The sequence below is a fragment of the Muscardinus avellanarius genome, assembly GCF_963383645.1.
Source record: "Muscardinus avellanarius genome assembly, chromosome: 7".
In the NCBI taxonomy this organism is placed as follows: domain Eukaryota; kingdom Metazoa; phylum Chordata; class Mammalia; order Rodentia; family Gliridae; genus Muscardinus; species Muscardinus avellanarius.
The window spans coordinates 74,423,511-74,438,365 of NC_137793.1; the positions used below are offsets into that span (position 1 = coordinate 74,423,511).

Here is a 14,855-nt window from a genome sequence, read left to right on the forward strand (position 1 = left end):
TTTATCAGGTTCTGATGTTGTGGGGTTGTGCACATTCATTACTTCAGTGTTATTCCTCTTTCCCATGATTTCGGAGGTTTGTGCCTTCTCTGGGTTCTTCCCTTGGGTCACTATGGCTTCACTTAAGGTGCTCTGGATCTCGAGTCTGTATTATCTCAGACCCTACTACTCCTTTACTGGGTTGTATCACAGAGTCTCCGACCCAGGGAGTCGATAGAGGCTGCTTTAAACTATGGGGGGTGCCACCACTCCCTCACTGGGTCAAGTCCCAGGAGGCACAATACTGGGATTTCTCCTCTGTGGCCCGCAATTTGACTCACTGTTCTTGAGTACGTAGATGTAGCTGTACTGGACTCGGTGAATTCACTGCTGCTGCCGCCGCCGGTGGCAATATGGCACCTCTGCCACGCCCTCAGCCATGAGGCTGGTGTATTTTTTCTTCTCTGGTTTTGATTTCCACTCTGAATCCCTGCAGCGTGTGCTGAGCTCAGCCACTGGGAGCTTTAAATGCTGTCTGCGCCGAAAGATCCCGCCTGGCTGTTCCGCATCGGCTCACCTCGGCTTGCTGTAGCCGTCCGCTGAGTTCGCCGCTGCCGCCGGCAGTATGGCACTGCTGCCGCGTCCTCAGGCGCGTGTGTCTCCTCTGTGGCCCTGAGCTCTGTTCTCAGTCCGCTTTCTCTCTGGAGCCTGGTGGTTTTTTTGTTTTTCTGGTGATGGTGTTTTCTGGCTGTGAAAGGCGCTCTTTTTGTGGTAATGGAGATTGGTTGTTAGCGGGACTCTTAAGCCCCGCTTTTCTTGGTCGCCATCTTCCCGGAAGTCAACAAGTAAATTTTAGTTTGAGCATCTTGTGGAACATTAGATACTTTAGGGTGATGATAATTCTTTGTGTGTGTGTGTGTGGTACTGGGGTTCCTGGAAGCCCTTCTACCTCCGGGCTACACTCCCAGACCTATTTTATACTTTTTTATGTGGAAACAGGGTCTCTTAAGCCAGCACTGCTGGCTTCGAACTTCCGCGATGATCCTCCTATCTCCGCCTCCCAAGCGTGGGGATTACAAGTGTGCGCCACCACGCTGGGCAGGGTGATAATGATTCTTTAAAATGACATTTAGCCGGGCGTGGTGGCGCACACTTGTAATAACCGCGCTTGGGAGGCGGAGACAGGAGGATCGCGCTGGTTTGGAGCCAGCCTCGCTGGCTTAATAGACTCTGTTTCCACATTTAAAAAAATGTTAAATAATAGGTCTGGGAGTGTAGCCCGTGGGAGTGTATCCCAGAGGTAGAAGGGCTTCCAGGAACCCCAGTACCACCAAAATAATAAAATAAAATAAATAAAATAAAATAAAATGACATTTAGTACTGTGAAAACTGTAATTTGGTCAAACATATATGTAGACTCAAGAAAATACAATTTAGTTTCCCAATACATGAAAATATATTTTTCTTTAGCTTTTGATATTTAAAAAGAATATGCCTCATACATATTTTGTATCATATGTATGTGTGTATATACAAAATAAAGCATAATAATACAATAACCACTCCTGAATCTACCAGTCAACCCAAGAACAAAATTTTTATATTTCTTTTGTTTTTACCTATAGACCCTTATTGTCTCTGTCTCCCACCAGAGATAATATGAAATCAGAATTTCTGTGCTTATTATTTATTTGAATTTTACTATTATAATTCCATTTATGAATGCCTAAAAATTATTGTTTTGAAATTTATCAAAAGGGTGTATTATACTCTATTGGGGGGGATTAGTACTGGGGATTGAACTAAGAAGCACTCTTACCTCTGAGCTACAGCCCAGCCTTATTTTTATTTAAAACAGGTATTAATAAGTTGTGGAGGGCCTAAGTTGCTGAAACTGCCCATGAATTTGCAATCCTCCTGTCTCTGCCTTCTAAGTGCTAGGATTACAAGCATGAGCCAACTCACTCAAGTTTATACTTTAAAAAGCTGCTATTTGCAATATACTGTTTCTGAGTCATTCAAGTGTCTATGCAATTATTAATTTTCATAGCTATACAATAAAACTCCTCTATTATCAATGACACATTGGTTGTTTCTACATGTCTATTATGGTGAATAATTCTTCTATGAACATTTTTATACATTTTCTCTAAATGCAATAGGCATGGACAATTGATTTTACTTGGCTTTAACCATTCAATTTGATATCACTATAAAAATAAGTATATTATTAAAATGTTAATTTATAAAAGTTCATTTAAAGAACTGACCTAGTATCAACAGACAAGTATGAACATCTTACTCTCAGATTCTTGATATCTAGGTAAATAGATAATAAAATACTCCTTAACTTGGAATGGTGGCACACATCTGTAATCCCGGTATCTGAGAGGCTGAAACAGGAAGATTGCAGGTTTGAGGCCCACCTCAGTAATTTAGTGAGACCTTCAGCAAGTTTGCAAAATCCTGTTTCTAAGCAAACAAACAAACAAACAAATAGATTTGTGAATAGAGCTCAGAGGTAGAATGCTCCCGGGCTTCAATTCTTAGTACCCAAAGGGAAAACAATCAATACCTTTAGATAAATATATATTAAGCGCCTATCATATGCCTGCTTTTTTTGTATTTTTCATATAACTCAAAAGGAAGTAGAGATTCATAGAACTTACATTCTAGTCTTCACATCCAAGGACTAACCCTGCTCACAGATTACCACTCAACAATAACTCTTCCTGTTATCCTAAGTAACTTCAATATGCATTCATTGCTACCCCCAGAACTTGATAGCATGTCTCCACTGCTAAAATCTTCAATCAACCTCATCTCTTTCCAGCCTCTTATTCTCTTTCACCTTCACCAAGACATTGGGATCATTGGATGCTAGTCTACTTTCTATTTAAATTACTTGCTCTTCACCTCTGGTATCATGATACCAATGACCTGACCTTTATCATCAGCTACACAGCTCTCTATCATTCCAGCTTCCTAGTTTTCAGTTCTGATGGCCATATTGCTGAACATTATAGAGCTGGAACAAGTGTATGAGTTTGAGTTTGAGGATTCTTATTTCCTCTTTCAACATTTATTGTTTCCCATATTTGTTAAATTTTGAGCTGTGGAAGTGTCTTCAGAGCTGGGAAACACCAATACATTGCTTACATTGCTTTCAGATTCTGTCTCTCTCTCTCTCTCTCTCTCTCTCTCTCTCTCTCTCTCTCTCTCCTCCCTCTCTCCCTCCCTCCCTCCCTCCCTCCCTCTCTCTCCCTCTTCTTCTCCCTCCCCCTCTCCTTCTCCCTCTTTCTTACAGTAGAAACCAACCTCTACCTATACACCATACTTTATTCAATCTAAGTCTGGTTTAATTCACTCCTGATTCAAGGGGCCAAAGACAAAGTTGTCCCACTAGTAACCAAGGTGCATATGTCTGCATTTACTGGAGATTTTATCACTTCTTCTAAAATATCTCGTTTAAGCTGAGTGTGGTGGCGCATGCTTGTAATCCCTGCGCTTGGGAGGTGGAGACAGGAGGATTGTGCAGGTTCGAAGCCAGCTGCGCTGGCTTAAGAGACCCTGTTTCCAAATTTTTAAAAAAAGTATAAAAATAGGTCTGGGAGTGTAGCCTGGAGGTAAAAGGGTTTCCAGGAACCCAGTACCACCAAAAAATAAAAATAAAAATATAAAATAAAATATCTTGTTTACAAATCACTCCTCTTTGTAAATTCAAATTCAACTATTCCCTCTCCATTATGTTGCCATTTCCCTTGACACACAAAATATTTGAGCTTATATAAATGAAGGTTGTTTTGTTTTGTTTTGTTTTGTTGCTTGAAGCAGCTTCTGCTGTACTTTCCTTCTCTTTACAGTCAAGTTTGTTAAAAGGGGTTACATTTGTTATTTCCACTTTCTCATCTCACCTCAGTCCTCCAAAGCACTGGACACAGGGCTTCCAACTCCACCATTCTGTGACAAAAGTAATTTTCTAAAGTTGCCAGTGACCCTCCACCTTTCCAGTGCAATGGACGATTTTCATTCCTTATCTTACCTGATCTTTATCTGTCCTATTTTTTCCTGAAATATTCTTTCATACAATCTTTTTGGGGGGAATAATCAGTCCCTCCATGAATCCTACATACTTCTTTTTTGTGATTTTATTTTTTTTAATTACTGGTGCATTGTAGTCATATATTTTAATAAGATAAAAGATGGTGGAGACATACATGCACATATCACCCAATCTTTACTTTAAACCTTTACTGCTTCTCAGGGAGCAAAACGCATATCTACCCTCTTCTCCCTAGCCCTGTCTTGGTCATTGTACTGTGAACACATGTTAACTCCTGCTATTAGACAGTGTGATTCTTGGAAACTGTGTTTATCTTAGAGCAATGGGTTTATGAACATATTTAGAGACTCAGTATATATTTTTGAAGGGTAGTTAAGTGAATGTTTGCCTGGAGTACTTCATGAAGATGATATTTACCTACTAGACATGAATTTTCATCTGGTATAATCTTGTTTTACTTGAAACAATTGAGCTCAAGTTTTCAACTATCCTATTGTTTCTGATTTGACTTCTAATAAAAATTTAAAAATCATGCTAGGTAACATCATTATTGTGTAACATTTGAAGGAAAATATACAGCTGCATTTCCTTTACCATGAAAATTTGAATAAAATATGTTCACATTAGGAAACGGCACATTAATCTAGAAGGATACACATAGAAGCAATTATGTTAGAGATTTAGAACAAAGCTGGAATGTTGAATCAAAATGTATCGTACAAATTTGAAATTGAGTTCACTAACAAGTTAAAATAAGCTTCATCAAACTTGACATTTCATTTTCTTATTGTCTTGTCATATTTTCCCCCAAATGAAATTGAAATATGAAGTATTTTCTCATTTTCGAAAAACTCAGAAATAGAGTCATAGTTCAAAACTGTTATGTTCTCTCCAGTCATTTAGTCACTTACACCAGGATTTAATCTTTTAACTATGCCTAAGAAAAGCATAGGCCTATGTCGTATCACATCACACAGTATAATCGTGACTGGGTAGGAATTTTACTTGCTACAGCATCCTTCATGTCAGTTGTAAGCTTGCAAAATATTTCATTATGTGTAATCCTAGTTCTGCTCAGGATAGAATGAAACGTTTTTAGAGAGTGCTTTCAGGTAAATTTCTTGCTTTCCTTGAGAAATTGGCCTTCTGATCTGTCCCCAACTGCCGTTCTGCAGCCTTTCTATATAGCTATTATCTGTCTTAATGTGAAATACAGGTGGAGCTGAAGAGTGGAGTGTTGAGCTTCCGGTTAAACGCCAGCCTTACCTTTATGCAAGTGGATCTACAGCTAGGTCTGTCCTATTGTGATGGAAAGTGGAATAAAGTAACTGTTCACAAGGAAGGCTACACCGTAACTGCAAAGGTGAATGAACGGCTCGAACGTATGTCAGAGGCCAGCGCCCAGCCGCTGCTGGTGAATTCACCGGTCTATGTGGGAGGAATCCCGCAGGAGCTGCGAAACTCTTATAGACAATTGAGTTTGGAGCAAGGTAAATTTCCTTCAGTGAAATTTTCAAGGATGATACAGACCTGGTCCAACAAGGTTCTGGTGGATCTATGTTTCAAGATATGGCAATAGACTCAGGCTAAAAGTACAGCCTCCCCACCCCAATCTCTTCTTAGTTTTATGGAGAATTTTAAGCCCTAAAATCAATCACAGGATACCTCTACCACTTTCTATGTTGCTCTAAAGAGCTTGCCATCATACTATTTATAATCAATATATTTACATCAACAAGTGTAATTGTCTATATAAAAGTTGTATACATATACTGTATAATAACATATGCAATATGGTATATATAATACATAAAAATATAGTTTTTCTTTTAAATTTTCATCAAAAACATGTAGTTTAATTTCTTTACTGATCATTATCAATATTTATAGATAAAAATAAATTAGGTTGTGTATATAATTGAGAAAAATGTCAGGCTCATTATCATTATTATTATTATTATTGTTATTAATGTTGTACTGGTGATGCAACCCATGGGCCTTTTTGTAAAATTTGAAAACAAGGTTTTGTTAACCTCCTGACAGGCTCATTAAGTTGCTGAGGATGGCTTCAAACTTATAATTCCTGTTTCAGACTCCCAAGTACTAGGATTACAGCTGTGTGCCTGGCTAGAATCGTTATTTTTTTTATTTCTGACATAAATAACAAATGTCCCCAAGCTTTCTCCAATAGAGCTTTCATGTAGAATAAAACACATAAATGGGTGGGTTTTGGTTGAATTCCAAACCTACTTGTGAAAAAATTATGTACTTTTGATTAATAACTATTGGGAAAAGGGAGAGTGCATTATTCATAACTAAAACAAGCATTTAACTCCTAAGTTTGCATGTCATTAGGGAAGTTCTTACTTTAGAAAGGCTGACCATGTGTGAGTGCATTGGGGATGGCAGGCATGTTCTGAGAGCTTTACATGAGTGAGTCTTTGAGTCAGTTCTTCATAAGAAGTCTATGAATTAGGCATGTGTACATTGCTATTTACAAATGAGGAAACTAAAAACAAGAAAAAGGTCACTTGCCTAGGTTCACATGGACATTAAACATAGAGCAAGACTGTCTTGGCAGGCTCTGGCACAGTCCATCCTCTTATGACAATTAAGCAGTCTCTTATGGGCACCAGTCAGTGCTTCTCTATAGAGTAAGGAGAGGACAGTAACTTCCTACATGTAACTGGGCCTGCTCTCACATAGAAAATGTTCTCTGTGTATTTTAAATCTATGTACCATAAATGGTTAAAGGTTTCATGAAGCACTCCTTACCTATTTGGTAAGTACATAAAGATTTAAATGCCTTTGAATGGAAAATATATGGCAAGCCCTAGAAGACTTCAGAAGGGTAGTAGTAAGGAGTTAATGAATAACTGGAGTGTAAGACAGTAATGACATTTTCAAGGCACTTAAGATATAACAGCAGCTAAAAATATTACTTTCATATAGGAGCTTCTTCAGGTTTTCAGGTTTCTGAGGTTAGAAAGAACTTAGAAACTCCTTGTATGACTGAGATTATTTGATCCTGTTTACATCTAAAGATTTAAAAAAAAACCCTGCCTACCTAGACTTTTGCAATACACCTAAACTAATAATTCTTGATAGTCCTGGAGACATGGATAAAGTAAAATTTTAAGATAATAATAAGAGAAATTTAAAGCATCAACATAGACCCAAGGGGACTAATTTTACTAGAACTAAATCAGTGATACTGAAAGATACTTTCTTTATGGGTAATACTAAATTTTTATCATTGCAGTATCATTCATATCACTGTGTCTCAAAACACAAAATATTGAAATATAGTGCATGGAACATAAAAAGAAATTGAAATTATCTATCATTATTATTATTATTCAAGATAATCTGGAATCAGCTGAATGGTTTATTGAAAATTAAAATATTGTGACTTCCATCCTTTAAGATTCTGACTCAGAAGCTTTGAGAAACACGGGTCTATATGAGTAACTGAATGCTTTATACAATGACCAAGGAGAATATGTACAGTATTAAGGTGCACCAGGCAGATACTCAATGGCAATTCAAATCATGTTCACTTAGTATATTTTTTTCAGCCGCTACTAATAGTTTTCAAAACCTTTCTTCTAGAGCCGGGCATGGTGGCACACACCAGTAATCTCAGCATTTGGGAGGCTGAGACAGGAGGATCACGGTTCACTGACAGCCTCAGCTGCGTAGTGAAGCCCTTTGCAACTCAGTGAGACCCTGTTTCAAAATAAAGAATAAAAAATAGGGCTGGGCGTGTAGCTCAAAGGTAGAATACCCCTGGTTCCATCCCCAGTACCGCAAACAAACAAAACAAGAAACAAAACCTTTCTTCTATTTCTATGCTTCTTGGTTAACACCTATCCCTCAGAGGCTCTATTTTGTGGTTGTATTTGTGCTATTTTTAATCATTTAATGTCTTAATCTTCCTTTGAGTCAAAATTAAAATTAATTTTCTCTTTCGTTTTGGAAATGCCAGGCAACATAATTTGCTGAATATGTCACATCTCAGATCATGCGAGTTTATGTTTATAAAGCCATCACTTAGAACAATCACCAGCATCTAGGTTGGGTGTTGACTGGGCCACGGTACAATGTCCTGGGCTGTGCTCTGTCCAAACTCCAAAAAAACCAGGATGAAGAAGGGGCAGGAACCCAGCCAGTTGGCCTGCCAAGCCCAGCGCTTGGTGCAGGGCTGCCTCCCCTAGCAGAAGGGCTACTGGTTCTCTTACTTTTCCTCCTAGCATTCTGGGCCACCTTTTAGTTATTTAGAAGCTTGGAGGTGGTGGTGAGAGTTTGAGGATGGAGAGGATTTTTGATTCTCACAAAGGCATGGGAGCAAGGAAAGAAGGAGTTTCTATTCTTTCCACAAGCATTCTCTCTCTCTCTCTCTCTCTCTCTCTCTCTCTCTCTCTCTCTCTCTCTCTCTCTCTCTCTCTCCTCATTTTTTTATTCTTTCATTTCACTCAAATTTTAAAGTCATCTGGGGACCCTTCTGATCATGCAGAGTTTAAAGAATGGTGTGAACTTCATTTACCCAAACTTTCTGGTCCTCTCCAGAAGAATATCACAGTAAAGATCCTGAGCAAGACCTCAACAAGATTGCCTCCAAGATCTGAGGCCAAAAGACGGTCTCATTAGTGCTGAGAAACCCTAATTTATAACTATCCAAAATGTTCTCTTTATCTGCAAAAGGAAGGCTACTATCTCTGTGGCCTTTCCCCGATGTGAAATTTCTTCTTGTGTACTAATTTGCAGGACATTTAAATTTCTTAAATTTTTAATTTTTAAAAATTACAATGATACCCCAATAACATAAAAATTACCCTTGTGTCCATTTTGCTTACTTTTATTGGTGCCATTTGTATGTGCACAGTTTGGTGGCATACATTCGCATTTCTGTACACTCATCACCTCTTGAAGCCTTTTCATCTTGTCCAAATGAAACTCTATATAATAATGTAACTCTCCTCCAATCCCCTCCTCCCCTGCCTTCCTCTCTCCCTTCCTTCTCTTCCCCTTCCTTCCTTCCTTCCTCCTTCCTTCCTTCTTTCCTTCTTTATGGTACTGGGAATTGAACCCAGAGGTATTATAAAACTGAGTTACACCCTCAGCCCATTTCGTTATTTTTTTAAAATTTTGCAACAGGATCTCACTAAGTTACTGCATGCTATCTTCAAGCCTACTGTCCTTCTCTCTCAGCCACCCAAACACTGCCACCACCCACTATGTGATTTTTCTTATAATAGAGCTTATGCGCTTGCCAAAACTGCCTTTCACTAGTATTGTTTTGTTGGTAGGAAAATTCAGGTACAAAGGCATTAGGTAACTCAATTATATGCCATCAGAAATTAGTGCTGATGAAAGTTTAGGAATTTTAGCTTCTGAATTGTCCAGCAAATGCTTTTATACTGTGCTTTTACTGCTTTCGATTCAATCCATCCAACTTATTTAGTGTCTACTGTATGCCCAAGATAGACTAGCAGTATTGATCGGTGGGGCCTAAAGAAATGTGAATAACAGCAAAATACATTTAAAAGGAAATAGGCTGCAACTTACTGTGTTAGAGACATAATAAGACATCATATAAATGCTGAGGAGAACAATATGGTCATTTTAATCTTGTAAAGAGCTAACAGTGTATTCAGGGCCTTTCAGACTTGACTGCTTTTGTTCAGAGCGAATGTGTGTATATTCTACAGCAATCTCAAAGTCAGCCCTATTGGTCTGAATTTTGTACAGATTTCTGGGCAGAGTCCTGACAAACTTCATTGAGCCGATCACTGTTCACACAAAGTGCCCTGTGATTCAAAACAAGTGTCCATCCCTGCCTGGCTGATGAGATGTCTTTTTGTTTGTTTGTTCTCAAAAACTACAACAACAAAGTGGCAAAAAAAATTAAATCCATTTCATCCACATTCTGTGTAAAATCCACAGTGACTGTGCAGAGGTCACCTGTGTAGAGCACCCTGTCTGTAAAAACCTCATGGCGTTAATATTGCCAAAGCTGAATGCTGGACCTGCCGTGCTATCATGAGCATAAAACTGGCATATATTCAAGGTGTATATTCAAGATTTATACACTCAAAATTTTGGAACTCATTGAAAGTAGAAAATGGTAGATCCCAGAAATACCTCTTCTCTATACCAATTTAACTGGGACTACATTTCACACCTCTGAAACGCTTATTATAAAACTCATGGCATAGAGCCTTACCATAATATGTAATAGGCTAAATTTTACTTCACAACAAAAAATAGAATTTAGAAAATGTGGGCCTTAAAGAGACAAAACAAATGCTTTTTAATACTCAACATTGAATTATAATTATCCATGTGTAACCTCTCAAAATAACAGAAATATGTTTCCTTGTGACAACTTAGCCTGCAAAAAAGTGGAAGGCATAAACGAGTTCCCTAGTAAGACTTGAAAGTTTAATAATCGTCTCTGACCTCCCCCTCCTTCAAAGCGTAGAACTGTAGAGGACACAAATGATTGGTAATTAGTAACTCAAGCCCTTTATGTGATACTAATCCCTTACTGTTTGCTAGGTTTCGGTGGTTGCATGAAGGATGTTAAATTTACACGGGGTGCTGTCGTTAACTTGGCATCTGTGTCCAGCAGCGCTGTCAGAGTCAATCTGGATGGATGCCTATCAACTGACAGTGCTGCTAACTGCAGGGGAAATGACTCCATCCTGGTTTACTGGGGAAAAGAGCAGAGTGTTTATGAGAGTGGTCTCCAGCCCTTTACAGGTAATGTGGAAGTCCTCTAAATTAAATACTATATGTCTTCTATCCATCCCCTTTTCCCTCTCTGACAGCCCAACATTGGTCTATATGCGGGTGGTTTATTTTCATCTCTCTACTCTTTATTTCTACTTAAGAATACCTGTATCAAGTGATGGCCTCACATGAAGGAGGTTTGGTATATAGTGACTGGAGTCGGGGACGCACAACAGGAACAGGTAAATACTATTTATTTTAAATTGTGTGTGCTCATACATGCATGCAAGGAAAATGAAAGGCCAATGCTCTGAACTAAGAATAATTTTATACTCTTGTGACAGAGAACATTTTGATTTAAAAATATCAGTGGCTAAAACACTTAATAGATCAGCACTTTGGATTTTTATAGAATTTATTATTTTGAAATTCCTGATTCTTTCATCTCTGGATGCAGACCCCATGGATGGTAATATGTCTATACATAGGAAACCCTTAAAGACTGCATAGATCTCAAAATACTGGGGTCATAGGCCAGGGTTAGCTTTAGTATGGAGTGCCAACCCCTAGACCCTGTTGCAGAGAGCACATCTGAAGCTTGGACCTGGTTGGAAACAGATCCGTGGATTATCATATCATTGCAGAAGCCTGCTATCGTATTGACTGTTAGGATCTTAGAATGACCCTCACAGAAGAAAAATTTCTGATCAACTTAAATATTTTGAGTTGGAAGAGATACAACTAGGAGATAGAATATATATTAAATCTAATTTCCGTCAACTGACTAATAAGCGACTATGGCATTTTTTTTTTTTTTACTTTTGCATAAGAGCACCATGGAAAGTATTCAACACAAAGAGTTTTGTAAATCAGTACAATTCTTAGATTTTGAGTCAAATATTGTCATTAAAACAAGCCCATCTCCAAATAGTTGCCATTTATGTCTCTGGAAAAGTTTATTCAACAAGTATCAATCTGTCTAGAAATATCTTTTTCACTACTATACTCTCAACAGTGGGTTATTAACCAAGGCCTTCTTTAAGGAATCTTTTCCATCTAAAAGATAATTCAAGACTGTGCTGGGCTATCAACAATAATTTTCAAGGCCTTCTGCCTACAGATTTTCCAGAAGAAGACAACTTGACACTTTCCCTGGGTAATTTAAATTATCATCTATTTATAGGCAAGAAAGTGAGCTGAATGATCTCTTAAAATCGTTTTCTACTTCAGAGCTGGACGAAAGCCCTGGTATAAAATATTCATTTGTTTCTGACATATTTTCTGGCCCTATTTCATACTCCTTCTACTTTCTTAGCAAATATACCATAAAGCCTGCTTTGAGTATGTCCGCAATTTAAATAGATGTCTAGGAAGCCCATTGTTTACATAGCTTTTGTCCCCATCTTTAGTACCACTGGGAAAGTACGCAAATAGAGCCCTGAATTTTAAAGCAGTGCTCTGGCCACAAAGTCCTGTGCCATAAATTCATATTTACAATCTGACCACAACACTAAGCAGCTACACGCTCCCAAGGGCTGGAGAATAATTGCACTATTTAATTATTTTTCAGTCAGTTTTGCTCTTTCCCTTATGAGAAGACCATCTGTTAGACAGTACTGTTCTTTGCCCCGTACCACATTTCAGAACTAATAAAATCGACATCTCTCCCACTGTCCCTTTACTTGCAACTCGATCGTGTGGGCAGCGTGTTTTCTGTAGGTGCCCGTGGTGTTTTAACTGCGCAGAGAGAGCTGTTCTCTTCCTCTGTGTTTTCTCTCATCCCTTACGTTCATGTTGTTTCCCTTAACGCTGTCCTGTTTTATTGGTCTCAACAGTGAAGTCAAGAAGGAGGATATTTAATGTGGGAAAACTGGAGTGATCCTCCATTGACAGGGCTCAGAAGCCCATGAGCGGTTCCAGCGGGTCTCTCATCCATCATCCTGCCACGAAGTTCTTTGGGCTCTTTCTTTGTGTCCCCAGTGCAGTCAGCTGTGATGAAGTCGTTACTGATCAGAACTGTAGACATATCTAATAAATAGTTAAAGGTTATAGATTTTTGAAATTAGGGGGCTCAGCTTGAAGTGAGGTTTTACAGTTCTCATTTTGTATCATTGTTTTGAGATACTCTGAATGGTCCTAAAAACTATTTTGGAGGATCTCAAGGGCATCAGTTCCCTTATGCCTAAAATGCAATTAAAAATGCATCCTGTCTATTATATATGGTGGAACCTTGCTTCTTTAAAAATAATTTGAAAAACAATTGAACTTGGAAAACAGGACCAGCAATTTAAGTATAACACAGTCACCTGGATGATAGTTTTTTTGGCTAATATGTAGAAGATATAAAAGTGTCAAATCATCATGTATAATAACAGTCTAATTATCTTGTTTCAGAGGGGTACATCAATATATTGCCCAGACTTGTTACCTGCCTACCATCCTCCTCCTTCTTTATGAGTGATGTTTAAACATGTCGGGTACATTAAATGTTTTTGGAAAACCCAGACTAGGCTTAAAAGAATGTTATGTCGATGGAGTTTTGATGGTTTTGAAATATCACTTAAACAGAATGGCTCAAGATGTACAGTCATATTAAATCAATGCTGAAAAGTTACAACTCTAATAAATTGTATTTATGCTAATGGTTGAGTCTGATTTACTGCAGACATTAAAAGTGAAGAATAGGGGCAATAGTCTTCTCAGAACTGCCATTTTCTCTATTTTCTCTTTTATTCTCCCATAGCTCCACAAAGTGTGCCAACTCCCTCAAGAGTCCGCAGCATCAATGGATATAGCATTGAGGTGACCTGGGATGAACCTGCCGTGGTGAGAGGTGTAACTGAGAAGTACATTCTGAAAGCCTACAGTAAGGACCACCCCCAGCCACCAGAGATGCCCTCCGCCAGCACTGAGCTTGTCAATCCCAGGACCCTCACAGGTAAAGGTGATTTCATAATAGAATAGATATTATTGCCTTCCATGTTGTTTGGATTTTATATGAAAATGGTCCCTCCACACACACACACACACACACACATTAAATATACTTTTTTTAGGGGGGGGGGAATGGTGATGGAACCTAGGGCCCTCCTACCTCTGAGCTATACCTCCAGACCTATTTTATATTTTATTTAGAAGCAAGGTCTCACTAACTTGCTGAGAGTCTAAGTTACTGAGGCTGGTTTCGAACCTGTGATCCTCCTATCTCAGCCTTTCAAGAACTGGGATTACAAGAGTGCGCCACCATGTCTGGCTCAATATACTCATTTTTGCCTGATTAAAAACAATTGCCATCAAATGTGTTGGAAGCCTGCATCTACCTAGAAGGAACAGTACAATTCTACAATGTGAATAAGCTCTCATGGGTACTTTCCTCACAAGGTTGATGTTTGCTCCTGCCCCAAAAGTCTAGGTTGTAGGTGGCTTACAGCCCTGGAACATTCCATAGACAGTGTGTGTGTGTGTGTGTGTGTGTGTGTGTGTGTGTGTGTGTGTTGTGTTCCTAGGAATTGAACCTAGGGACATTCTACCTCTGAACTACACCCCTAGCCCTTTATAGCTTTTGATTTTTTGAAACAGGGTCTAACTAGGTTGCTGAGAGTCTCACTACATTGCTGAGGCTGTCCTTGAACCTGGAATCTTCTTGTTTCAACATTCCAAGAGCTAGGATTATAGTCATGTGCCAGCAGGCCTGGCTTCCACAGATGTCATTTGAGGATCAAATATATGCACACAGGACCAGCTTACCTATTTTACCATGCAAAACTTTACTCTTTGGGACTAGCCCAAGTTCACACCACCATTATTTATTGTAAAATTGCTGATTAATCCTAATTATCTCAAGGTGGAGGAGTATCAGTGCCCTAGCAGTTTGACTGGCAAATCAGAGAATCAATTTCTCACAGTGGTGCATGCCATGAAGAATGATTAGAATGAAATATACCCATATGCTCCACTTGAACAGCTCACTTGGAAATTTGTGCACTTGGGGTAGTAAAATAGCATTTATTAGCTTTAGGAAACATTAATGCACATTTAAATGGTGGTCCAAATTTAAGCTTTTGACAAAAAAGTAAAA

The 14,855-nt window shown here is 38.6% G+C and overlaps 1 protein-coding gene across 2 annotated transcripts in view; it reads left to right on the plus strand.

Moving 5' to 3' along the window:
- USH2A (usherin) overlaps nt 1-14,855 on the plus strand; it is a gene marked incomplete at both ends in the record, with an annotated part of 871,783 nt that overhangs the window by 374,533 nt on the left and 482,395 nt on the right. For both annotated transcript variants that reach the window (XM_080698222.1, XM_080698223.1), the window contains 4 exons: nt 5,259-5,532; nt 10,604-10,807; nt 10,939-11,019; nt 13,521-13,715. In XM_080698222.1, the coding sequence (XP_080554348.1) occupies nt 5,259-5,532; nt 10,604-10,807; nt 10,939-11,019; nt 13,521-13,715 (754 nt within the window). The remainder of the gene's footprint in view (nt 1-5,258; nt 5,533-10,603; nt 10,808-10,938; nt 11,020-13,520; nt 13,716-14,855) is intronic.